The sequence below is a fragment of the Monodelphis domestica genome, chromosome 1 (assembly GCF_027887165.1).
Source record: "Monodelphis domestica isolate mMonDom1 chromosome 1, mMonDom1.pri, whole genome shotgun sequence".
NCBI lineage: Eukaryota > Metazoa > Chordata > Mammalia > Didelphimorphia > Didelphidae > Monodelphis > Monodelphis domestica.
The window spans coordinates 257,108,169-257,135,631 of NC_077227.1; the positions used below are offsets into that span (position 1 = coordinate 257,108,169).

The 27,463-nt window shown below is 43.5% G+C and overlaps 1 protein-coding gene across 1 annotated transcript in view; it reads right to left on the minus strand.

Annotated features, from left to right (window-relative positions):
* VSX2 (visual system homeobox 2) overlaps positions 1-26,718 on the minus strand; it is a 32,167-nt gene extending 5,449 nt beyond the window's left edge. The window contains 3 exon segments of the mRNA XM_056820867.1: positions 18,924-19,047; positions 24,466-24,550; positions 26,349-26,718. Of these exon segments, the coding sequence (XP_056676845.1) occupies positions 18,924-19,047; positions 24,466-24,550; positions 26,349-26,718 (579 nt within the window).
* Positions 26,719-27,463: the final 745 nt, after the last annotated feature.

A 27,463-nucleotide genomic window follows, 5' to 3' on the forward strand; every position in this document is an offset into this window, starting at 1 on the left:
GGAGGCGCCTTTGACACCTGTTTAACACCGCGGGAGCTGACAGTTTAACTCTTTGCTGCTACCCTAGCGGGGAGGAGGGGGGTAGCGGGTAGCGGTGTGGGGCGGGGAGAGGGGGGTAGGAGGAGGAAGAAAGGCGGCAGCAGCACTCACCCACCGAGCCTAGACCCTGGGGGGTGGATGGATGCAAACACTGGGTTTCCTCCCTGCGCCCGGACACACACACATAAGCACACAGAGCACCCCACCCCACCTCACCCCATCCCCCTTCTTGGGGATGCAGAGCTGAGTGAGCCAGTAGAGGGCTCTGCCCCACCGAGCACCAGGGGGAAAAACGAACGAGTGGGTTGTGTGGACGCCACTGGTGCAATCATCACAAATACTCCATTTCCTGCCAACGCCAGCAGGTGGAGGAGTAAGACCACTGACAGCTCCCAGCATCCCAGCACGAGGGATGAATCGCAAGGATGTTTTTGGCTTTTTCCTGGTAGTCTGAAAAGGATTGGGGTAGCAGAGGAGAGAAAATTCCTCCCCTTTCCTTGACTCTTCTTCCCCCCGCCCAGACTTCTCTCTTCCTTACAATGCTGAGAGAACGCCACACGGAGGTGCCCCTACCCACGGTTCACAAAAGTTAATCTTGTTTCCTGGAGGAGCTAAACTAACCCGAGACTATCTCGAAAAGAGGAATGGCTAGAACCCTGGCTGCGACTGGGGTTACATCCCAGGGGGTGACCGAACGCTACTGGGTGGTCTATCCGCTCAAAAGGTGGGGCACTCTTTTTGGTCCCACAGCCCCTAAATTTAGTCCCAGAGGCTGCTGCTAAGCCCCCACCCCGACACCACTCCAGATATCAGGTTTAGAGACCGTACTCAGATTACCTACCAGTAAAAAAATCACGGGATCCCAGATATTTAACTTGAAAAGATCTGAGTTCACCCAGTCCAAATCCGTCATTTTACCTCTGAGGAAACAGGCTCAAGGAAGTTAAAGTAACTGAATTATCTAGGCAGTAAATATCAGAGCTGGAATTTGAACCAGGGCTCCCTGGACTCTTTCCAGTATACCTGGCTGCTACATAAATTTATTTCTGAGTAAATGAAGCTTCTAAGTCTCCACTGGCTCCCACTGTTCTGCTCTTACCTAGCTCTGTCTTGCTCTGTGAGGTGGGCTCAGGAAAGGGTTAAGCAGCCAACCCAAGGTATTGAGTACTTGCCAAAGGCTTCTCCATCAGTGCCCTTCTTCAACTTCTTTATGGGCCTGACCTCCCTTTATCTCCCAGCCTCCGCATTTTCTGCCCTATATTTCTACTAAGATGGTTCCACAACAGAATGCTCAATGCTGGGGGGGGGGGGGGGGAGGAGAACAACGCTATCTTTTGAAATCTAGCACAGCTTCATGCCAATCACCCCTGGCAGTCTCTTGATGAGAACTCAAATGAGAAAGAACTAGAGATTTATTATGAAAAATATATATAAATGTTCTACTCACCCAGACTTGCGGACTCTTATCAGTATGGCCTGAGTAAACCTACTGTATCAGGACCTTCTTGGGGTCCATAAATAGATTTCTAGGAGTCAAGTCCAGGAATGTGAATGGAAAAAAAAATATATCTTGATCCTCACCAAATAGCATTTCCTTTAATTATTTTAAAAATTATTCTGAGAAGAGATGATAGTACTATATCTAGCTATCTCTATCTCTTTTTCTACCTATCTATTATATATATCCCATGCTATCAAAGAGGTCTAGGATACTAAAAAGGTTAGGAACTCCTGTATTAGATGGAGGCCAGGCCATTTCTGGTAAAATTTCTAAACAGAAATCTGTTTTCAGTGCTCCCCCATATGATCTTTCTTTGACTCGTACCCCCCCCCCCCATTTTATGTGCTCTGTCCACAGCTTAAGACACCCAAAGTTTTTATCCCCTCTACTCTCAATTCCCGAAATCCCCCAAAACCCCCCACCAATATTTGTGAGTGTCAGATTGGAAGACAGAAGACCTTGATTCAAATCACGTCTCTGACAATAGTTGTGTGATTGTGGCAAATCATTTCATTTTTTTCTGAGCCTCAGTTTCCTCATATGTCATATTTGCACTAGGAAGTAGCTTGGTTTAATTGATTAATGCTGATCTTGGAGGGAGGAAGATCAGGGTTCAGATCCTGCTTTTTGGTCACACATTCTAGCTGGGTGACCCAGGGATAGATTACTTAACATCTCGGAGCCTCACAAAATTCTCCAATACTATAACTAATAGACTGGGCTGATCTGCTTCATTGGAGAGAGTTCCTACAATGAAAATTACAGGTCACTGACTTATTGATCATTAATACAGGTATTCATTCCACATCTCGGCTCTTAGAGGCACAGCATCCCTGCAAGCCAGAAAATATGTTTAAAAATTTTTGGGTTTTGTGTTCTTTCTGCAAACTTTAACTTTTTACTTATTTTGAATTTAAAAGGAAATTGCATATATTTATTGTATTAAATGATAAAACACATTGACATCATATAATACTATACATATACTTTATGTATTTCTGAGTTTCTAAACTTTTTTTTCTATGTCATCTTTTTGAGTGTCATCTATGGCTTCTGCAAAACGTCCCCCAAATCCCCATTTAATTTCTTATGCCAACCCATGATGGGGAAAGTCAAGATTTTGGAGGGATGCTTGGACTTCTACTGCCTATCTTACAAGACTATAGGGAAGAAAATATTTTGTAAACTGTAAAGTTATGTAAATGTAAGCCAGGGTAGCTGGGTAGTACACTGGATAGAGCCTGGGTCTGAAGTCAGCAAGATTCCTCTTCTTGAGTTCAAATCTGGCCTTAGACACTTACCAGCTGTGTGACCCTGAGCAAATCACATAACCTTATTTTCCTCATTTTCCTTATCTGTAAAAATGAACCAGAGAAGGAAATGGCAAACTATTCCAGTATCTTTGCCAAAAAAAAAACAAAAAACCAAAAGGGGTCATGCAGAGTTGGACACAACCAAAAAGTGATTAAACAACAAACGTGAGCTATTAAGGCGTGACTGACTATAGTATATGAGAAATCTCTATTATCGTGTATAAGTGGGTGAGTGGGGCCTGCTTCTGAGCCCCACCAAATTACACCTCATAAACAACTGCTCTGGAGGCATCATGGTAGAGGGATAACAAAGCTAGCCCTAGAATTAATTAGTCTTGAGTTTATATTTCATCTCTGATACTCATTACCTCTCTGACTTTGGATAAACCTGGATAGGCCCTAGCTTCTGTAAAAATGAGGAGGTTGGGCTAGATGGCTTTAGAGACCACTTTGGACTTGAAATCTACATATATTTCAGGTCCTGTGATGGATATTTCTTATTCACTGCATCAGCTGAAAGAAAGAAAGAAAGAAAGAAAGAAAGAAAGAAAGAAAGAAAGAAAGAAAGAAAGAAAGAAAGAAAGAAAGAAAGAAAGAAAGAAAGAAAGAAAGAAAGAAAGAAAGAAAGAAAGAAAGAAAGAAAGAAAGAAAGAAAGAAAGAAAGAAAGAAAGAAAGAAAGAAAGAAAGAAAGAAAGAAAGAAAGAAAGAAGTGGATACCTCTTCACAACCCCAGCATTGGCTAAAAGCACTTTTCCATCATAGTGCCTGGGGAAGATGGGTTGTCTCTGTTTCTCTAGCTGCAAAGTGAGCTTGACACTCCTCTTTCTAAAGCCTCTTTCTCTTTCTGACTCATTACACTTAGCTGTGCCTCAGGACAGACCCATCAGCTTCTCCCCAGTTTGCATTAGGGACAAAGATGGCAAGAGGGGAACTATCCAGATACACTCTAGTAGAAGCCAAATCAATGCTCAGCAGCTGCTCTAACAGGATCCTCTACTTGGATCAATGATGTTTTTATAATAGGGGTAAAGACTCAGGATTTCCTTGGGGCCTGGAAATTCTGGCTTTAGGAGAAGGCTGGATAACATGTCTGGGAAATGTTCAGAGCCCAGTTATCCTCTTGGGCCTCATAACTTTAGCTGGAATAAGCCTGGGCCTTCAGGGCAAGATTCTATTTTGCTGAGATGCTTTCCTGAGGAACTCCGTGCCAACTGAAACTTCAACCTGGGAACCATCCAGAGCCATAGAAGCCCCTTAAGAGGACCGTCTGTGCCATATCTATCTTTGTAACCTCAATACCTAGAACAGTGACCTGCACAGAATAAATGCTTAACAAATGTTTGCTCAGCTACATGGACCTGCAATACCAAGATCTGACCTACCAAACTCTCAACTGGGGCCAGATGCAGGGAAGAAACGTAGGTGGTCTAACTGGTTTCCTTTTGGTCAAGCAAAGGGGATATGGAAGCCAAGACTGGAGAGGAGTCGCCAAGGGAACAGATATCTACCCTGAGTACTTCTAAAGTTTTTCTTTCCCATCAGATTAGATTTTTAAACATGGAGTGAGTCCTAGAAACTCTGTTTGGATGTGAGCATATGCAGAGAGGTGAGGAATTAATGAAGGCACTTACCTGTTCTCTCTGCCTCAACCTCTGCTTTATTCTTCTGGATTAGAGTAGGAATGATACATAGCATGGGGCCTTGGGAACAACAGTCAGATGGTAGGAGGGTCGAGTGATGGGTTGACCAAAAAAAAATGACAGGACCTTTCTCCTTCAAGATACTGCCTGTGGCTAAAGTCTTCTGTCTCCTCCAAGATCTCCTATTTGAGGATCCTGGACGAGTACACCATATTCTGGCTTGGAATTTCAAATATTACAATTTCAAACAGCATTTTTATTAGTTGGCACCAAAGTGCAAACATGTCTATGTGTAATGTGCCCAACGTATGCCCACAAAGCCCTTCAATACCTTTTTTTTTTCAAAATACTTACCTTCCATCTATTGGTACTAAGGCAGAAGATCAGTAAGGACTAGGCAATTGGAGTTGTGACTTGCTCAGAATCACACAGCTATGAAGTGTCTGAGGTCAAATTTGAATCTAGGCCCTCTCATCTGCAGGCCTGGCTCTCTATCCAATGAGCCACCTCGATGACCCCTGCGACTTGGGTCTTAATCCCAGCTGTGACATTGACTACGGGGCAAGACATTCTAAGCCTCAGTTTTTCCATCTGTAAAATGTTGATAATATTATTTGTACCACCTACCTTACAAGGTTGTCTTGGGGAAAGTTGTTAAAGTCTTAAAGAGCAATGCTAATTGTTATCATCACTCAAATGTGATTCATCTTCCATGGTTTCAAGTCAGAAACTTCTGCCTCCAAATACCAATAGTTGGTCACAGAGGATACCCTCAACCATGGAAGCAGACATGCATACTTCCCATAGAGGACACCATAGGTGTTGCTTTTCTTCAGTCTCTCTCTCTCTCTCTCTCTCTCTCTCTCTCTCTCTCTCTCTCTCTCTCTCTCTCTCTCTCTCTCTCTCTCTCTCCTCTGCCCTCCCTCTCTGTCTCTGTCTCCCTCTCACACACTCCATCCCAGTCTCTCTCATTTGTTTCTCTCCCTCTCTCTTGTCTTTCCCCACTTCTTTCTCCCTCTCTTTATCTCTGTTTCTCTCTCCCCCCTCTTTCTCCCCCACTGCTTCCTCTTTCTCCCTCTGTCTCTGTCTCCCTCTCTACCACCATCCCAGTCTCTCTCATTTGTTTCTCTCCCTCCCTCTCTTGTCTTTCCCCACGTCTTTCTCCCTCTCTCTCTCTCTCTCTCTCCCCCCTCTTTCTCCCTCCCTGCTTCCTCTTTCTCCCTCTGTCTCGGTCTCCCTCTCTACCACCATTCCAGTCTCTCTCATTTGTTTCTCTCCCTCCCTCTCTTGTCTTTCCCCACGTCTTTCTCCCTCTCTCTCTCTCTCTCTCTCTCTCCCCCCTCTTTCTCCCTCCCTGCTTCCTCTTTCTCCCTCTGTCTCGGTCTCCCTCTCTACCATCATTCCAGTCTCTCTCATTTGTTTCTCTCCCTCCCTCTCTCTTGTCTTTCCCCACTTCTCTCTCCCTCTCTGTATCTATCTCTGTTTCTCTCTCTGTCTATCCCTCTTCCCCACCCCATCCATCTCTGCCTACCTCTTTCTTTCTCTCTGTTTTTTTTCTTTCCTTTGCTAGAAAATCAATCCACCTTCTACTGTGGATATTTGACATAACCACTACTAGCTAGCTGTTCCCTCAAGACCTGAACACAACTTGTAAATTCTGGGCACTAATAGCCCAACATCCCCACATGCTATATTTTCTCTTGAGATACCATCTTGCCAATGACCAACCACTGGTTGAGGAGTCTCAACGACTTCCCCAAGAATAACCTTGGAGGCCTTATCAGAGTGTAAAAGCCATTAAACACAGATGCCTTTACTCCCCACCCACCGGAAAAGCTGGGCCTCCTTTGGGAGACACAATTTCTTGATTCTCTACAGTCTCTTGCCCACATCCCACAGCCAGATTTAGCTCTTAGGACTTCCGTATGGCAAAGTATTGGCAGCCATTTTGCCTCTGCATTATTAGTGGGGCTTCCTCACTCTCCAGCAGCCACTTTCCTCTCAGGCTAGAAGTTGATTAATTTAACCTCATTGTTGGCATGATTTAGTACCCTGACATACCAAATCCCACTCAGCATTTCTGACACCATATTTCAGCAAAGCAGTTTGCAGGCCTAAACCTTCTGTCAGTGTAGACTCCAATAGCCACCAGGTGGTAGCTTAGTACTCTCAAATTTCTCATTATTTCCCTCATGTCCAGGTGAATCACAAGGACTGACAGGACTAAGGCTTCTTTCCTACTGAGCTCAAGTCACTTTTCTTTCATGTAATTCTCTCCAACAGACATATATGATGCATCCCCTCCGGAGAATGAAGACTCCTTAAGGGCGAGGTCTATCTTTGTTTTTCGATCTTCATGTAGCACGAAGGCTGAACCTGGATAAATGGACTTGTCACCCATTCCTCTCACTCTTGCAAACATACACACATTTACACTTATTGGTGTTGAGCGGTTGTTTTTTGGTCATGATCCTCTTGGGGTTTTCTTAGCAAATGGTTTGCCATTTCCTTCTCTAGTTCATTTTTTACAGATGAGGAAACTGAGGTAAACAGGGTGAAGTGACTTGCTCAGAGTCACACAACTAAGTGTCTGAGGCCATATTTGAACTCAAGAAGATGAGTGTTCCTGAGTCTTGTCCTGTCATTCTATTTACCATGCCACCTAGCTACATATTCTACAATATGGCTGTTGTATATTCTTGAGTCTCCCAGACTTATCTCATGCCAGCAATGGGCCTCTTATACCAGTATTTATCTACCCAATAGAAGAATATTGTGGGCAGCTAGATGGCATAGTAGATAGAGTACTGGACTGGAGTGAGGAAGAGCTGAGTTCAAATTCATCCTCGGATACTAACTACCTGTGTAACCATGGGCAAGTTACTTAACCCTATTTGCCTTAGTTTCCTTATCTAAAAAGTGAGCTGGAGAAGAAAATGGCAAATCACTCCAGTAGCTTTGCCAAGAAGACTCTACATGAAAATGAAGTAAAAAAAGAAAGAAGGAAGGAAGGAAGAAAAAAGGAAAATAAAGAAGAAAGACAAACATAGGAAGGAAGGAAGGAAGGAAGGAAGGAAGGAAGGAAGGAAGGAAGGAAGGAAGGAAGGAAGGAAGGAAGGAAGGAAGGAAGGAAGGAAGGAAGGAAGAAGGAAGGAAGGAAAGGAAAGAGAAAGAAAGAATGAATGAAAGAAAGAAAAAAAGAAAGAAAAAGAAGGAAGGAAAGAAAGGAAAGAGAAAGAAAGAGAGAAAAAGAAAGGAAAGAAAAAAGGAAGGAAGAAGAAAGGAAGGAAGAAATAGGAAATAAAGAAAGAAAGAGAAAGAAAAGAAGAAAGAAAGAAGGAAACAAGAAAGAGAAAGAAGGAAGGAAGGAAAGAAAGGAAAGAGAAAGAGAAAAAGAAGAAAGGAAAGAGAAAGGAAGGAAGGAAAGAAGGAAAAAAGAAATAAAAAAGGAAAAGAAAGAAAGCAAAGGAGGGAAGGGAAGAAAGGAAGGAAGGAATAGGAAATAAAAAAGGAAGAAAAAGAGAAAGGAAGGAAAAAAGAAAGAAAGAAGGAAGGAAAGAAAAGAAAGAGAAAGAAGGAAAGAAAGGAAAAGAAGAAAGGAAAGAGAAAGGAAGTAAAGAAGGAAAAGAAAGAAAGCAAACAAAGGATGGAAGGAAAGAAAGGAAGGAAGGAAGAAAGAAGGAAAGAAAGGAAAGAAAGGAACTGAACAGCTAAGGAGAACATTGTGGCTGACACATAACTGCGAAGATGGGCAAGTCACTTAATGTCTCAGTGACAAAGGCAACTCTCGTCTACAAGTTACAAATGAGTTGCTACTAGGACTCAATTTTTAAAAATTCTTCCTGTTACTGTTCTCTTCACAAAGACCAGAGAAGGGAAATGTATTTGTAAAATCAAAAGAAAACCACAAAACTCAAGGAACCAAAAGAGAAAAGTAGCTGTCTAACATAACACTATTAATTATTCTCACTCCTTAATACATTGAAGATTCTTATTATTGTTACAATGGAAATTCATTTCCAACCCCCTAGACCTTATATCAGGCAGGATCTCTTAGGGTTAGAGATCCTGTAATTCTTTTTAGGTAACAAAGTTTGGAAATGTGATGGGGGCTGACCTGGGGCCCTGAGATTTCTGATACACTGAGTAAGATTTTGCATTCGGCTCTCTCACCCCATCCTCAAACCCAGAGCTAAGGAAAAGTGTGAAGGGCTTCTTTCCCTAGGGGCACACCAAAAGATTTAATAAGAAGGAGCAAACACGGGCTGATCCCACAGGGATAGCTTTGGCCTCCAAATGATCCTTGAAGCCTGCAGTCCTCCATCACTCCATCACTGTTAGCAAAGACCAGCGCCTTAGATATGGGAATGCTTTGGCTCCCTAACCACCAGCAGACTCACATCCAAGCTGTCTAGCTAAGCTTGCACCTTGCTTCCCCATTCTTTCCTTGAGGCAGATTCTGGAAATCGGTGCTGCTTCCATCACAATCAGGGAGTGCTCTGATTACCCTCCATTCAGGGTTATTGTTAGTCTTAACAGTGACAGCCCTTTCTATGAGGTGTATAAAAAGGAGATGAAGCAAGATGAGACCCATAAAAGGTGGGACATGGGCTGCATCGCTAATCACAGCATTTTCTTCTGATAAAGGTCAGAGGCTTTCAGAATTGGATGGCACCTTCTAGAATCTAGAGCGTATTGTCCAGCCCCCTCATTTTTTGAATGAGAATCCTGAGTTAAGTGACTTGTCCCTGTTCTTATAGCGGGTTAGTGGCAGGGCTAGGATTTGAGCCTTGCTCACTGAATGTGAAATCCAGTGATGCCATATGGGGCGGGTGGCATGATTCCCCTCTGAATGGATTCAGAAGTGCCTTCTCTTCACTCTGGGTACTCCTACCACATCCCTTGACTTCATTCAAATGGAAAAAACATTAAGTAACTAGGAAAAGATTTGACCTTTTTTCCCTCTTATGACAAATAGGGTTAAGTGACTTGCCCAGAGTCACACAGCTAGTAATCATCTGAGGCCATATTTAAACTCAGGAAGATGAGTCTTCCTGACTTCAGGCTGGCACTCTAGCCACTGTACCTCCTAGCTGCCCCAAAGTTTTACTTTCTTTATTCCTTTCTCTGATACCAACTGAGTTAAAACTAGGCTTGGCTTCAGACCTGGATAGTCATAGACCCCCCAAATTCCCCTATCTTTCAAGCATGGCAGATTTGGTTAAGGCTCAGATGACTTAATGGCTAGCATTTATATATTACTTTGTATATGTTTTCTCATTTGATGCCAACAGCAACCCTGGAAAATAGGTGCTATTGTTATTCCTATTTTACAGATGAGGAAGCTGAGGCTGGAAGTGGTTAAGTGAAGTATGAGAGGCAGGATTTTAACTTGGTACACAATTCATCATGCTGCCTATAAGGCATATTGTCTGTCATGGAAGACACACAGCATAGTAATTGAGAAAAAAAAACACTGAATCTGGAGTCAGAGGATCCAGGTTCAAATTTCAGTTCTGCCACTTACAACCTGTGAGACTTTGGGTGAATCCATTTTTTCAATTTGTAACATGAAGGGGGACCTCAAAGGTCCCTTCCTAGCTCTAACCCTTGGACCCTATTTGGATAAATCCTCTTCTCCCCTTAGACTTAAACATCATCCTCCCCTCACCTATCTCCTCCCCATCCCTTCTCCCTCTACCCTAGACTAACAAGTTATATATAGAATTCAGTAGTCCTCATATCCATCAGATTCTCAAGAGCCCCCTCTAGGAAGTTCTAGAACCCTACATTAGCTCTAAGAGGTAATAAGGTCTGTTGCCTCTTCAAGGTCCCTCCTTTCTACTCTGGCTGGTGGCAGAAGGCCTTTCTCCCTCTAGAATACAATTCTGCTTGGAGATTTGGGTTTAGTCCCAGAGCCTGGTACAATTCACTGCCCTCTGGAGCAGAGAGAAGGAGTGAACAAAGCATTTTGGTCTCAGTGCCATCATGCAGGGGTGCACAATAGCTGATGCTGGGATCGATAATTATTTATCAGACTGGTGGATTCTTCAACCATTTTATCCAGGGCTGTTACTGATAACTGTTTTTCTAGTCATCCTTCCATGCTCATAGTGAGTTACCACTGATCTCTGATTAGAAGCAGTTGTTCAAGGATTCTGGAGTGTCATGGAGATTACTCTGGCAGGATCCTTAGGTCCCGAGAACCCCTCTGTTTTCTTTTAGCCACATTCCATCTCTGGTGCCCTTTAAACATCTTACAAATGGCATCTTCCCCTCAGACCTCACCCCAACGGGTTGAATTAAATAGTAGAAGATCCACTCTACCCAAAGCTGTTATTCAGTTGCAATAGAAAACAAATAGCAAAGTACCATTCCTTTCCTGTCTCCTCAATCCCTCTGGCACCTCTCCGGTCCTAACTGATCTCCAGTCTCAGCTTCCAACTAATCCTCATTTCAGATCTCAGCCTTCTCATTAAAAAAAAAAATCTCTCTCGTATTCCCATCCTATGCCAAAAACTTTCTGCAAAAATCTCCAAAGCTCTTTGAAATATTGTGTTAATTTTATAATGTCCTGGAGAATTCAGTTAGGTGCTGCATAATCCTTTCTCTTTTAATACTTGAAATATTGAATGAGTTTCTGAAGCCTCTGACAATTGTTCTGACCTCTAGTCCTATCACTCACTCAAGATCTGAATTTTCCCATAGTCAGGAATCTCAGGGATATGTTGGAATGGGACTGGAAGGTCCTTGTTCTCCCCTCTGTAAAACTATTCTCAGACTTGTCTTAACTTTTCTAGAGCACCCCAGGAAAACAAAGACTGAAAAATCGAATCTAAGGACTTCACAGTGAGCTAAAGCCACTAATGTTGTATAATTACTTATAGTCTAACGCAGTGATGGCAAACCTTTTAGAGATCTTCGAGAATGAGTGCCCAAACTGCAACCCTCACTCTGTATGTGAGCCCCCCACCCTTTATCCCAGACAGGGGAGGGAGGAAGCACTCTCAATGGATTGCTGGGCAGAGGGGAGAGTGATGTGAGAAATGTCTTTGGGCATGCGTGAAGAAGGGGAAGAGAAGAGCCCATTCCTATATGCTCTGGCATGTGTACCATAGGTTCACAAGCATGGATCTAAGGGTTAAGAAAAATCTTGGTTCACTTCAGACAGCTAGAATCTCCTTCCCTCTTCTCCACCTGGCTCCCTGGTTTGGGGAAGAATTCATATGGAGAGTATAATATAACCCATGAAGGCCCCAAACTCACTCTCTACCCTCCCTGAAATCCTCCCATTCAAGGGCGGGTGAACCCTTGTCTACTCATATGTAATTATAATAAATAGCCTCTAGAGAGTACTTTAAGGTTTACAGGATGCTTTACAAATATCTTATCCTTACAACTCGTTTTTAGATAAGGAAATGGAGACAAACAGAAGTTAAGTAACTTGCTCAGAATCTTGCAATACAGATAGTGTCTGAGACTGAATTTGAATTCAAGTCATAGCTCTCTACCCACTTTACCACCTAGCTGCACTTTTAGTATGGTTACAGTTTAGTTCTTGGCATGGAAAAGGCCATTTTTACATTCAGGAGAATTTGTCCAACCAGCTATTCAAGCACTATCCCAACAATCCTAAACATAATTAATTCAGTCTTAATGATATGTAGGTATATGGTCAGTCAACTTGTCTACTATGTTCAAGTGTGATTGTATATGATATATGTGATTGGTGGAGAGATGGGAGTGTTGAGGGAGGCAGAGACTCAAGCAACATGTGAGTCTAGATCTATGTCCTGATGCCACTGATGCCACCACCATCAAATGGGGTAGCCATGCTTCATGGTGTAGAGTCTCTGCTACCCATCAAACCCCAACCCTACCGCCATGATCATGATGACTGGAGGGCAACAAGACACTCTCCTTCCATCTTCAAGGAGTTCAGTACTTGGCTTATTCTTCACTTCCTCAACTCTAGCCTTCATACTAGGGGATGTTAACATATATATTGATACTCTCTCAAACACCCCATTTCTTCCTCCCGATTCTTCAACTCTACCCTACCATGGGTAGAGGACCAAAACAAAGGAAGTCATATTTTGATCTTGCCATCATCCAAAAGTGTTCAACATCCTTGTTCATGTTAACATAGTGTTTTGAGGGGGCAGCTGGGTGGCTCAGTGGATTGAGAACCAGGCCTAGAGACGGGAGGTCCTAGGTTCAAATATGGCCTCGGACACTTCCCAGCTGTGTGACCCTGGGCAAGTCACTTAACCCCCATTGCCTAGCCCTTACCACTCTTCTGCCTTGGAGCCAATACACAGTATTGACTCCAAGACGGAAGGTAAGGGTTTAAAAAAAACATAGTGTTTTGAACACATCATTTATGTTGTTCAGTCAGCTTTCAGTCATGTCCAACTCTTCCATGACCCCACTTTGGGTTTTCTTGGCAAAGATTCTAGAGTGGTTTGCCATTTTCTTCCTCAGCTCTTTTTCCTCAATTTACTGTGTCCCCTAGATGTCCAATGTGTACTAAATGCTTTTTAAAAAACCCTGTCCATGGGGGCAGCTGGGTGGCTCAGTGGATTGAGAGCCAGGCCTAAAGATGGGAGGTCCTAGGTTCAAATCTGGCCTCAGACACTTCCCAGCTGTGAGACCCTGGGCAAGTCACTTAGCCCCCATTGCCCAGCCTTTACCACTCTTGGGCCTTGGAACCAATACACAGTATTGATTCCAAGATGGAAGGTAAAAGTTTATTTAAAAAAAAAACAAAAACCTCTGTACAACATAAATGAAATATTTTAAAATAATATTTAAGTATTTTAGGTAAATAACATTTTAAGAATTATTACCTTCCATCTTAGAGTTAATACCGTGTACAAGTTTATGTTACTTAATACCAATTGGACCCTCACTTCATCAAGGCAATCTCACTAATCAATTTACTATCACTTGTCATTGTTATTCAATCAGTTTTTAGTCATATCTGCCTTTTCTTGATGCCATTTGGAGTTTTCTTGGCAAAGAAAATAGTGTGGTTTGCCATTTCCTTCTCTAGCTCATTTTCCAGATGAGGAAACTAAAGCAAACAAGGTTAAGTGACTTGCCCAGGGCCACAGAGCTGGTAAGTATCAGAGACCAGCTTTGAACTCAGAAAGATGGGTCTTCCTGACTCCATGCCCAGTGCTTTATTCATTTTGCCACTTAGCTACCCTCTATCATTCCTACTTAACTTCAATCCCTTTCTGCCTACTGGCTTCCCTACTATCTATAAATATATTTTTATATTTTATAAATTATAAAAAATATAAAAAATTACATTTTATAAATGTAAAACAAATGTCTTCCCTATCCTCAAAAAAAATCTAGTCTCCAATCTCCAGCTACTTATATACACCATCTTGAACTGGATATCTCAAAGATATCTGAAGCTTAATATATCCAAAGCTAAACTCATTATTATTCTATCCCCCCACCCCAATCTCCCCATTTTCCTAACTTCCCTATCACCATTTAGTGTAATGCCATTCCCCCAGGCCGTCGTGGTCACCATCTAGGTTAAATTCTTGAATCCTAACTTTGTCATTGCTCCCCACCCATATCCATCTGGTTTTCAAATCTTGTCCTTTGCACCTTTGTCACACCTCTTCTTTTCCTTGACATTGTCACCTCCTTGTTTCAGGACCTTATCTCTCCATGCCTGAACTATTACAATAGTGTCTTTAAAAAAAAAACAAACCCTTACTTTCTGTCTTAGGAACAACTTCCAGACAGAAGAGCAAAGGCTAGGCAAATGAGGTTAAGTGACTTGCCCAGGGTCACACAGCTAGGTAGTGTCTGAGGCCAGATTTAAACCCAGGTCCTCCTGACACCAGGCCTGATGCCCTATCCACTGTGCATCCTAGCAGCCCCTTGCAATAATATCCTAATTGGTCTTCTTGCCTCTTCTCTTTCCATACCAATACATTCTTCACTAAGCTGTCAAATTGATTTTCCTAAAAAGGTAGGTCTGACCATATTGCTCCCTGCTCCCCATTCAATAAACTCCAGAGGTTCTTTATTACCTTCTCAATGAAACAGAAAATATTTTAAATAAATTTAAATAAGTAAAATAAAATTTAAATTTAAAAATCCTATATTCGACTTGAAAAGCCTTCCGAATCTGGAAGGTCAATTCATGTAGCATTCATTAAGTACTCACTGGAGACGAGACACCAGTTCTGAGGCTGGTGCCACAGGACCGCAGAGTATATGAGAAGGGAGTAAGATGTAAGAAAACTAGAAAAAGAAGGGGACAGCGGAGGATGGGATGGATAGATAGTACCATGGAAACAGCAAACATGAACTTGGAAAACCTTTGAGAGACAGTGGACAACAGAAGGGTGTGGAGCCCAATGGTCCGCGGGATCCTGAAGAGTCAGGTGCAACTGGACAACCACCACAAAGGACAGTTAGCACAACAGCAAATACTTAATAAATTCTAGTTGCCTGACTGATTGACAATAGCCACAGTAATATGATATGACTCCAGTTGTGTATGAGGCCAGGGAGAGATCATTCTTTTTGGGCAAAAAATAAAATAAAAGACTAGTTTATCAGGCTCAAGAATTACATCTTCTATGAAGCTTTTCCAGATTCTTCCCACCCCATTCACCCAATTGAAAAGAAATTCTCCCTCTTCAAATTTCTTTTTTTTTAACATCTTTACAGAGGCTTCTCCTTTGCCCTCATCATATTCTACACTGTTATCAGACTTTTTAAAAATCCACAATAAACCCTTACCTTCTGTTTTAGAATCAATACTAAATATCAGTTCTGAGGCAGATGAGTGGTAAGAGCTAGGCAATGGGGGTTAAGTGACTTGCCCAGGGTCACACAGCTAGGAAATGTCTGAGGCCAGACTTGACCCCAGGTCCTCCTGACTCCATCCTCTGAGCCACCTTGCTGCTTGTCTTGTCCTTTCTATTGGAAAATAGGCTGCTTGAGAACAGGAATGGCGCAATTTTCCATCTTTATATGCTTAGCACCCACTTCTGTGTCTTGCCCATAGTGGGTGCTTAAATTAATCAATGTTCATTGAATTGAATTGGATCAAACAGATCAACTGAGTGGCAAAAGAATAATCAAATTTTAGTAATGAGAGCGTGACAGAGTGAGAGCTTATAACTAAGAAATAGTGACTGAATTGTCTGCAGCCTTTCCTAAAATCCTCGAGCTCAGGACTTCCTCAAGGTCCCTTTAAGATTTTAGAATCATCCATGCAATGAGCAAGTTGCTTACCCACAGGTCAGTGGTACCAATCAGAGAAGCTGTCAAAGGAATCTGTCAATCATTCCCATAAGCCTGTAATTACCTACCCTGGAGGTCTTTCTGTACACTTCGCTCTGAAATAACGCTTCTCCCTTGATAGAAAAGTCAAGCACTGGACAAGCTGGCAAGGGTATATTGCTAAAAAAAATGTAAACCCTTACCTTCTGTCTTAGAATCAATGCCAAGAATCAGTTCCAAGGCAGAAGAAGGGTGAAGGCTAGATAATTGGAGTTAGGTGACTTGCTCAGGGTCATACAGCTACGTGGTAAATATTTAACAATTGTATCTGCACATGGAAAAATATCTACAAGACACACTTTTAAATTTAATCTGCCTTATTAACATTTTATCCATCACTTAAGTCTAAAAAATATCAACAAAATGATAAAGCCCTAATTTGTAATATGTACTGATTTATGAGGTGTAAATATTCACATTGAAAATTTCACACAAAATTTAACAATCAGCTTTCCAAAGTCACCAGTTTTAAAACTGACCTGCCTTTCTAAGTCCTTATCACCACCTCTAGCTCCCTGTATTAGGTAGGGAATAAAATTATTTTTCCAATAAAACATAATTGGGAGACATCATAATAATAGCATTTGTATATCACTTTAAGATTTGCAAAGTACCTCATAAATATTATTTCACTTTATCCTTACAATCACCTTGGGAGGTTAGTGCTATTATCATCCCCATTTTACAGATGAGGAAACTCAGGCAGACAGCAGTTAAGTGACTTGCCTATTTGGTCACGTAGCTGAGGTCAGATTATTAACTCAGGTTTCTCATGACTCCAAGTCCTGCTTTCTGTTTGCTATGCCACCTAAATGAAGGTTCAGTTGAGGAGTGAATCTTGGAGAAGTCATTCTCTAGTTAGAACCCAGCCATTCAGAACAATGAATGGGTGCAGGGACAAAACATTACAATGGCAGTCCCTTGGGAGTAGCTACTATGTCACAATTACGAGGATAAGACTCTTTTCCATTCAAGGTTGAAATCCATCCAAGGCAACTCCAAGACTGCTCGGAATGCAAATACACACACTGAATTCATCCCTAGCTTTGGTACTTCCCCTGGGGACTAGGATTATTTGTCTGCCTGGTACGAGGGGTAAGGGATAGACTTGGGGAAATGGTATGCATGGCCTGGTTTTTTACCCAGAGAATTATCAAACACCATGCTTATACCTCATCCTCCACTAAAGTAGATTTTTATACCATGGTGGTACCCTGCATCAATGCTAAAGGGATCTTGATTCCATCGATGCTAAAGAGGTCCCTATTCCAGCTTGTTAGAATGGTCCAGCACATTTGGCTACTAGAAAAAGGACCACTCACTAGGGTAGGTGATCGCCTGCAATTTCCTGAGAGGGAACCAGAGGCCAGGAGAACCAGGGTTCTGGGCTAGCTTAGGAGAGAGTGAGAGGATCCCTCTAGGTGGGAAAGGCAGGAACGAAACTTCACCCTTTTCCAAGAGGATGAGGACAGTAAGAAAGGGCAAGAGCACAGCTCTGTTCTCAGCTGGAGATTCAACCATCACAAGATAAATTCCATTAGCCTCAGGTATCCCCAGAGTTGTTCCCAGCCCTTTTTTCACACATGATCTAGGGCACATCCACAACCACATATCCTGAGGTTGTCACACACCATCAGGTGCCCTATAACTGCAGATCAGAAGGCAAGCTAAGAACTCACATCAATATCTCTCTTCTCAAGTTGTCTGTAGCCCAGGCTGTCTTTTCCACAAATTATATTTTTTTAAACCTTTATCTTCTGTCTTGGAGTCAATACTGTGTATTGGTTCCAAGGCATAAGAGTGGTAAGAGCTAGGCAATGAGGGTCAAGTGACTTGCCCAGGGTCACACAGCTGGGTGTGAGGCCAGATTTGAACCTAGGACCTAGTGTCTCTAGACCTGGCTCGCAATCCACTAAGCTACCCAGCTGCCCCCTCACAAATTATATTTTTTGATAGCTGTATTAGTCATGTCTCCTCAACTGTACTGTAAGCTCTCAGAGGGCAAGGATTATGTTTTTATAGCTCTTACATCCCACAATATGCTGTAGGTGTTTAATAAATGCTTGCTAACTTTAATAAAATGTCCCTTAATGATAATGATAACAGCTGCCATGAAGACATCACCCACTGGGACTGCATGTTCTCATTTCCCTCCCCCAATCCCCAAATGTCACTTCCTAGCTATAGCTATTCCATGCAATAACTCTTGAAGATCTTATCCAAATATGTGTCAGTTTCCTATATTAGAACCTAATATCCTTAAGGAAAGGAAAAGGACTGCTTTTTCATTCATTCATTTAACTAACCACTTAAAACATGCAAACTAGGTTATTTTATTTGATACTCACAACAACCCCATGAGGAAGGTGCTATTATTATTTTCATTTTACAAATGAGGAAACTGAGACTTACCAGGGCTATGCAGTTAGTGTCTATTATGTTGTTGAGTCATTTTTCAGTCATGTTCAACTTTTCATGACCCCATCTGGAGTTTTCTTGGCAAAGATCCTAGAGTAGTTTGCCATTTCTTTCTCCAGCTCATTTTCCAGATGAGGAAACTGAAGTAAAATTGGGTTGCCCAAAGTTGCCCAGCTAGTGTCTGAGGCAAGATTTGAGCTCAGGAAGATGTCTTCATGACTCCGAGCCCAATTCTTTATCCACTGTACCATCCTAGCTTCCTTCTAGGATCTACAATGGAAAGTACAGTGGAAAGAGGACAGGCTTTCGAACCTGAGTTCAAATTCCAACTGGGTCACTTACTAGTTTGGACAAGTCACAACTTTCCCAACCCTCAGTTTCCTCATCCCTAAAATAAGGAAGCTGGTCCATTCCAGGTCTAAGTATAAGTTCCAGGTCAAATTTGAACACAGTTCTTCTCTACTACAATCCCTGCACCCTCTCCACTCTGCAAGCCACCTGGCTTCTTGAGATACTCATCAACCATTACTTTTACATCGACTACCATAGATATGGATATAGAAAACAAAGAGGGATTTTTTTAGAGCGGTTCATGGGAGAATGAAAAGCAGCACCACATTCCGACCCAGTGGAATGGGTTGGAACATTAGAGGGAAGGAAGGAACAAAGTCTGGGAAGTGGGTTACCTGTATCCTGTCTTCAGGAAGCTCTGTTTTCATAGCCAGCATCTCCCTGGCATAAACATCTGGGTAGTGGGCTTCGTTGAATGCCTTTTCTAGCTCCTCCAGTTGATAGGACGTAAAAATTGTCCTAGGGGAAACAAAACTTGGTGAAGATTATGGGAGCAGAGGACGCCATATAAGTTATCAGTTGTCAATTAGATTGATGAACCTCCCCAGCCCTTCCTTTTCCCTTCTACTACTTCTTCCCCAAAGGAGCACAAAAACACTTTCAGTAATAATAATAATAATAGTGACTAATAGAAGTTATCAGTTGTCAATTAGACTGGCAACTCTCTCCTGCCTTTCCTTTCCCCTCCAAAGGAACATAAAAACATCTTCAGTAATAATGATAATGATAATAATAGTAATTTTATTATTATTTAATTTTTTTACCAATTACCTATAATAACAAATTTCCACATAAGTTTTCTGAAGTTACACAATCCAAATTGTCTCCCTTTCTCTTTCCCTCACCCAGATCTGGTAAGCACTTTGATCTGGGATATATAGATATACACACACACACACATATATATATCTCACACAAAACATAAATAATAGCAATAATAACTAGCATTTATATAAAGCACGTTAAGTTAGACTGATGACTCTCTCTAGCCCCTTCTCTCCCTTTTACCCCACACAAAGAAACACAAAAGCACTGTCAGCATTAATAATAATGATTATGATAATCATATCTAGCATTTATATAGCCCTGTAAGTTTTGCAGAGTGCTTCACACATATTATCTCATTTAACCTTACAACATTCCTGTGAGGTAGGTGCTATGATCATCCCTATTTTACAGGTAAGGAAACTGAGGCAGACAGAAGTGAATACTTGCCCAGAGTCACACTGCTGAGGGTCCAAGGAAAGATCTGAATTTAGGTTTTCCTGACTCCTGTTTCATAACTCTATGTTCTATGCTACCTGGCTCCCTCAGAGAAGGATTGCTTTGCTTAGTGTTGGGGTTATCTAGTGTACATCTACTTCCAATGGAGAAGCCAAGGCAGTATAGCCGATAGTCCTACATAGGTCCAAAATAGCCAGGATGCTCTACTCTGAAGGACAAAGACTCAGCCCCTTCTATTCCTTCTACCCAGAAATAGTACATAGAATTATGCATACACAGAAAGGCAAGCACACAGTTGAACTTCTGTCATTGGACCCTAACATCTCCCTTCAGTGTAGCATGTTGTTTGTTCTATTTGAACCTGCCAATGACATTGTATTTTATTTATTTTTAAACCCTCATTTCCCATCTTAGAATCAATACTTAGTATTGGTTCTAAGGCAGAAAAGAGGTAAGGGCTAGGCAATGGGGATTATAATAGTGACTTGCCCAGGTTCACACAGCTAGTGTGTGAGGTCAGATTTGAACCTCCTGTCATTAGGCCTGGTTCTCCATCCACTGAACCACCTAGCTGCCTCTGACATTTTCTTTTCTTTAAATCCTTAGCTTCCATCTTAGAATCAATACTGTGCAATGGTTCTAAGGCAGAAAAACAGTAAAGGCTAGGCAAGAGAGGTTAAGGGACTTGTCCAGGGTCACACAGCTAGCAAGTGTCTGAGATAGATTTGAACCTAGGACCTCTCATCTCTACGCCTGGCTCTCAATCCACTGAGCTACTTAGCCACCTCCCTTGTCATTTTATTTTGAAGGCATTCTGTGTTTGTTCTAGGAAAGGTATCTTCGAAGATATATAGCAGAGAGAATTCTTAGATCCTGCAGAAAGGCTTTTCAAAAAGTACTCCACATACTGAGAAAGGCAAATAGATCTATTAATCTCTATCCTCTTACAGATATAATTCATGCATCCAACAAGCATTTCTTTGAATCCTTTCAAAGCTCAGAGATTTCTTATATTCTCACTGTTGCTGCAAACCAAGAAATACATCCTACAGTCTCTCATCTACTATCTTCCCTCCTCTCTTTCCCCATACTATTTTAGCCTGACTTAAACACTATAGCATTATTAATTTTTAATCTTTTCCCTCTACTTTCTTCTCACTGGGCTCCCTAAAATTGCAAATCATCAGTTCCTTTGATGAATCAGAGATCACATTCCCTTGACCATATACTCCATCTCCCCTCTTTTTTTTTTTAACCCTTATCTTCTGTCTTAGAATCAATACCAATTATATGTTCTAAAGCAGAAGAGTGGTAAGGGCTAAGCAATTGTGGTTAAGTGACTTGCCCAGGGTCACACAGCTAGGAAGTGTCTGAGGTCAGATTGGAACCCAGGACCTCCCATCTCGGGGTCTGTTTCTCTATCCTCCGAGACACCTAGCTGTCCCTTTCTTCTCTTTTCCAAGACAGACTACCTCCTGGAATTTCCATCCAGACACTTCCACTACTCCTATTCTCTATAGTATCCTCAAGCACCCAGGGTACAGAGGGAGTATATTGTGATCTTCCAAGGAAGAACTTCAACCTGCTTTTGCCTGTCCTATGACAGGCACAACCTCTTCCTTCTCCAGGTTCTGCTATCATGACTGTTTCCAGGGGACATTTACCTAGATGCTGTTCAACAATGAACATTGAAAGTTAAGTTAAGTTTCAAATGCTGAAGCTGTTTAAAAAATATTCTGTACTTTATGCCATTGGAATTCTATTGGATCAACATAGATCTACTACAGGACTTTAAAAACACTTTGAACTCCCTATCCTCTTCTCCTCAAACAAGGAAATAAAGTTTCTCTCAAAGGAAAATCACAAACGTAGTCATTTGTTTTCAACTCAATTCAATAAACACTTATTAAGGATATGCTTCATGCAAGACAGTGGACAGTGGGTCAGAGATCGATTTAAGATTGTTGGGGAATAGTTGAGAAGGAAGAAAAAAATCAGTTTATTAGAAAGTTACTGGTGTGACCCTAAATTGTTTCTCCTCTCCTCCTGTTTTTAAATGCTTAAGGTAAATTCCTTGGCATTTTGAAAGTCTTCTACTTTCTGTTCCATTTCTCTTTACTCCCTGATAGTCACTGGAGGGTCTTACCAATATAAATCACCCCAAATACAATTCCCTTTTGTAATTATTAAAATGGATGAGCACAGGTCATACCATCTGGCCAAGGTCAAAGAGAGGATCAGAGGTGGATAGGACTATCCAAGAACCCTGACTCCCGAAATCCATTTGATTTTGAAGGCTGTTCCTTAAATCCAAGTCTAGTCTCCACTAACACCAATCCCGATTCTTCCTTTAGCCTGGACCCAAGTCCTCTAACTGCCCAGTACATAGTGATCCTCTCCACAAGTGACCCAAATCCTAGAATGGATCCTTGTATTATTCAAAATGCAATCCTACACTAATCTGCAAAAGAATTCAGTTTGCATTTTTAAAGGAGCTGAAGAATCTTTGGGCAACTGAAGGGATCCACATTCGGAGGATCTACTTCCATTCCCTATATCTGGCTTTGATTGTTCCCAATCCCTCCTCCCCCACCCCGAGTCAAGAGAGGTGTCTGGTTAGAACCTGGATTATCCCTAAGAGATAAAGATCCGACTGCCGCCCATTTTCTTTTGTTGAACATCCTTAAATCAGAGGAGCAAAGGGAAATTTTACTTTAATTAATGAAAACAAAAGTGTCAGCAATTGGCAATCCTTCCTTGTTCTCTAATCTCTTCCCTCAGATTCCAACGCTTTGGAAATAATTTTCAGGGGTGGGGAAGTGGAGTACCTTGCTAGAAATCACAGAATTAAAGACTTCCGATGAGAGAGAACTCACTCCCCTAACGAAAGTGACTGTTTGGGGACAATTGTAGTTGTTTAGGTTAATTTCCAGGTTCAAGGGTCTTTCAAAATATCTATAAAGATAATCCATCTCATGATAGCCCTTAATTTTAAAGCAGATTTCTTGGAATTTCTATACTTTAAGACCAAGATAAAGGACATGAAAGACTCCCTAACGATCTCCAACAGATCTTCCATTTTTATCTAGGTGGATCTAATATGTGGAAAGAAAGAGAGAAGGGAGGAGAAACAGACAGACAGAGCAAGGGAGAGAGAGAAGGGGGGGGGGGAGGGAGAGAGGGAGAGCAAAGGAGAGAAACTGCAAATATAAGGATCATCATAGGAGCACCCAGAGGATAAACTTGTTTTTTGTTTTTTGTTTTTTTTTTTAATGTTAGATACTGGTTTGAGAGCTTGCAAAACACGGATGCCATTTATTCAGTGGTAGTTAGCTTTAACTCTGATCCAGTACCTTCATCTCCTTTATTCCTCTCATCCTAAAGAGACATGAGGGCAAAATTGGAGAGGGGGTGTTAGGTAGGTAGGATATTGGGGGAACATAAAATTCTGACAGAAAACAGAAGACTAGATTAGGATAGATTCAGAAAATAGCTTTGGGCCAAAGGAGAAGCCACTTGAAAGGAGCCCATATGGTCATTTTGGGGACAAACTGCAGGTTTATACTTATTCAAGGGTTTACTAGAGAGGATTCCATTTGAGAGCAACTTTTAAAGAAGAAATAGGAATATCTTCTTCATAGCAATGACATCAGGGATTACTAGGGCAGAATATTGTATATATGGGGTAGTTTTGTTTTGTTTTTGCTAATTGTACCAAATAGAACTTAGTTTAGAGCAGGTGGGAGTGGGAAATGTTTGTGATATTAAGACAAAAGGCAACTATAAAATGTATTTTTAAAAAGAGAGATGTTGATAGAAAATGGAATTTCCAAAGGGCAAAAGACCAGAGGACAAATAGGAGAGAGGTTATATAGCCTAGATACCAAACATGAGAATGAAATCCAGTAGATGGGAAAGAATGGGATTGCTAGGATGAGGTGGAGAGAGGAAGAAAGAATAGAATCAGGCATAATCTAGAGGTGTAGGAAGCCAGGGGAAAACAGGAAGGGGACTGAGAGTAATAAGGAGAGTGGGGAAGGAGGGAGAGAGAAAGAATTAAGGTTAAAAGGAGATTGGGAGAATAGAAGGGGAGCATCTAGTGATGAGGAAAGGATGAAGGAAGAGATAGTATGGGTCCTGGAAGATTATAAACTGGGATCCAGTCGCTTTCCTGGCACCCTGTAGGAGGAAGCCCCTGCTATGTTGTGGCAGCCGGGAGGCGTAGGAGCCAGCTTCAGTTGAAAGGGGGAGTGGATTTGGAGGGAGCAGAGAACCTGGTGCTGATCTGAATAATATGCTGACGCACTAAAATCTAGGTGGCTGCTCTCCCCATTTGCACTTTGTCTAGGACCCGGATTTCTGCCAGTTTCGTTTCGGATCTAAAAGACAACGAAAACACGGGAAGGGCCCCCAGCTCCTCGTTGCCCCGACTCTGCCCCACACTCCTGGCTGTCTGAGCACCACATTTCTCCCAATAACCCCAGGCTGCTCCTCTCCACTCCAGGAGCCTTTGCCCAAGGAACCGAGGTGCAGAACGCGGGGTGGGGTTGAGGACAGACTAAGTCCTGAAGGAAGAGAGAGCTAGGAGGTAGCTACTGTATGGGTCTGATCTGAGCCATAGCAGTATGCGACTAGTGAGTGAGTGGTCCTTACCTGTGCCGCCTCTTCTTCCGTTTCTTGGTCTGGTTTAAGGAAGATTTGGTCATTTTTCTGTCGCTGGAAGAAACATCTTCAGAATCTGAAAAGGGGAAGAAGGGACATGCAGCACCATGGGGGATCGCGCCTCCTTGCTCTGGTTTAGTAGTGGTTGTTGAGTAGGGGGTTAGACTTTGGGCCCCGAGGGCTGCGATCTGCCTTGGAATCACCCCTACCTCTACCGCTATCCCCACAACGGTTGGGAGGGATGCGTCTTACACTCCCGTGCCTGACGCAGATTTTTAAAAAGATTTTTGCTGGTTTTGTTGCGATAGAAAAGGAATGGAAAGGAAGAAGCCCAAGGTGTCTTGAAAAACTCGGAGGAGGGAGGGATAAGGAAAGTAAAGGGAGAAGCGAGGGCCGGCGGAGAGGGAAAGAGGGCTTGCGCCCCGAGCCCCCAGGGAGACCCAGAGAGCAGAGGGAGCGCCCTGGCTCTGTGTCCTCTTCCCTCCCTCTTCAACACACACACACACACACACACACACACACACACACACACACACGCAGAAAAGTTGGACAGAAAGATCCAGGAACCACTGGCAAGAAAACCTGGTTTGGACAGGTGAAAAACGAGGGGGAGAGGAGAGGAGAGCAGGAATGGGGTTGGAATCGGGGCAAGAGGTTCACCCTCTAAGGGTCACCTCTACAAGGGAACTACATTGAAGGCCCGACATTTCGTGGCTGGAAAAAGAAAGAAATCAAGAAAACGGAAAACCAGAGAAAGAGAAAAGAAGCTAGAGGGGAGACTAGAAATGAAAACTAGGCGTCTGGGCAGAGCAGCACCCCGCTTGTTGGAGGGGAGAGGAAGGAGAAGAACGGAGGGGGTGGGGAAGAGTAGCGGAGGCCAAGATCCGAGCAGAGCTGAGATGCATCACAGTCCAGGAGCCAGAACTGGCTTATTGAGAATAAATAAATAAAATTAATTCATTCATGAAGATAGGGGTTGGTTATTGAAGGTTAGATGCTTCCCATCAGAGAGTTTTTCGGTTTTTGTTTTAACTGGTGGGGGCTGGAAGAAGGTGACATTTCGGGCCAGTTTTCGTTGATTTTTATTTTTTCGGAAGAGAAATTTTTGGTCATTTAAGCTAACAATAACAATAAAAAAAGGCGGGGTGCGATAGAGGGGGGATAAGAACTCCGGACTCGGGGCTCTGGGTGAGCAGTAAGGCAAGGAAGTCGTAGATTCTAGCGTAGCCCGCAGCAGTTTGGGGCTCCGCAGTCCCCGGAGTGGCGCCGCCGGGCCCGCTCCCCTCCAGCAAACGAATGGGGCTCCCTCCCAAATCTTTTCTCACCCCCTGCCTGCCTGTTCCTCAGAACCCTGGCTGCAGGGGCCGTGGCCGGGAAATGAACCGCGACGTCTGGGAGCTGCCCCAAGAGATCCGCGCTCCTCGAGCGTCGGGCTCCGTTCCTCTGAAACCCCCAACGAGCTCTGGCACCCAGAGTCCTCTCTCCTTCCCTGGCCCTGCACCCGGAGCTGCCCGCCCGAACCTCAACGAAAGGCGGCGTCCGGGTTTGAGGGGGCCTATCCCGGGACCCCGAAAAATTGTGAAGCGGTTCCTGTTGGCGGGCGATCAGAGGGGGCCCGGGCTGAGCTCGGGCAGACCACCAGGGTGGGGATCGGATGGATACTGGGGATACTGGGAAGTGGGATCCTTGGGATCCCCTGCTCGAAGCCGAGGTCTCGGTTCCCCCAGTTCCGGCCACTTTATGGGCCACTAACTTTTTTCTTCTGCCTATCATGGGGAGGGACTCCAAGGGCGGGGAATGGACAGTTCTCCAGGCTCTCCTCCATCTCCCCTTTTCCCCCAGCCATCATCCATCCCTTCTTGCTCGACTCCTACCTGAGCTGGCAGTCTGGCTGGTATCGAGCTGCCCCGAGGCTCTGCCCAAGGGCTGCAGGTGGACATTCTGGGGGTCGGACAGGACTTCCAGGAAGGTGGGTTGCGTGTAGAAGCCCGGGAGCCCCCCTGTCCCCAGGAGCCCCATGCCCCCCACGCCAGCTGGGCTGAGTACCGAGCGGGCGGTCAGCAGGTGCCCGGTAGGCAAGCTGTCCAGGGCGGCCCGTGGATGTGAGCTGGGTGGCTCCTTGTTCAAGCCCAGAATCTCCTGGATGCCGAAACCCGTGCACCTGGGTGGGTTCCCCCCCGAGTTACTCTTGGCCACAGTCTCGGCTTTGGGTTTGCTCAGCGCTTCCCCGGCTTTCCCTGTCATCTCCGGGTGCTTTGGAGGGGCAGAGCCCGAGCCGATTTTTCCTCCCCCCCACCCCCCCTCCTCTCTCCCCTCCTCTTGAAGTTGGTCCCAGGTGCCCCCTCTGGTGTCTAATGCTCTGGAGCCCCAAGGAGATTCCCCTTTTATCCAACCAGGCAGCAGCCCAAGTGGGGTCAGAGCTGAGCAGCCAATCACCGAGGCCAAGAGCGATTAGGAATTCCAAAAAATTCCTACAGGCTACAGGCGGCAGGCGGCACAGAAGGCCCCAGGGGCACCAGGACAGGGACCGAGAGGCCAAAGAGGGCTCCTGATCAGGCTGAGAAGGGCTTTGGTCAGAGAAATCCAGATCGTTACCAGGGACAAGACCTGGAAGACAGGCCCCTGTTTCTAGGGCACAGCATGGCAAAGAGGTGTGGGGCCCAAAGGGGGGAACAGAAGACTGGTGAAAGAGGACAGAGGTATAATAAGGCAGATGAGAGGAGGGGAAGGATGGCAGGGGTAAGGCAAGGAGGAGGACCTAGCCCACAACAGGGCAGAAAAAAGCAAAAAAGAAAAGAAACCCAAACCAAACAAAACTGAAAGGTCTAGAAAACAGCCAAGGAGTCTCAGATCCAAGGAACAGGTCCATGTAGCAATGCCGAAGAGTAAGAGGTCATTTAAGAAAGACAGGAAAAACAGTCCCAACAGAGGAGGAACAAATTACCCATGTAGCCCATATAAGGAAAAGGAATAAGATATTAGGACCAGC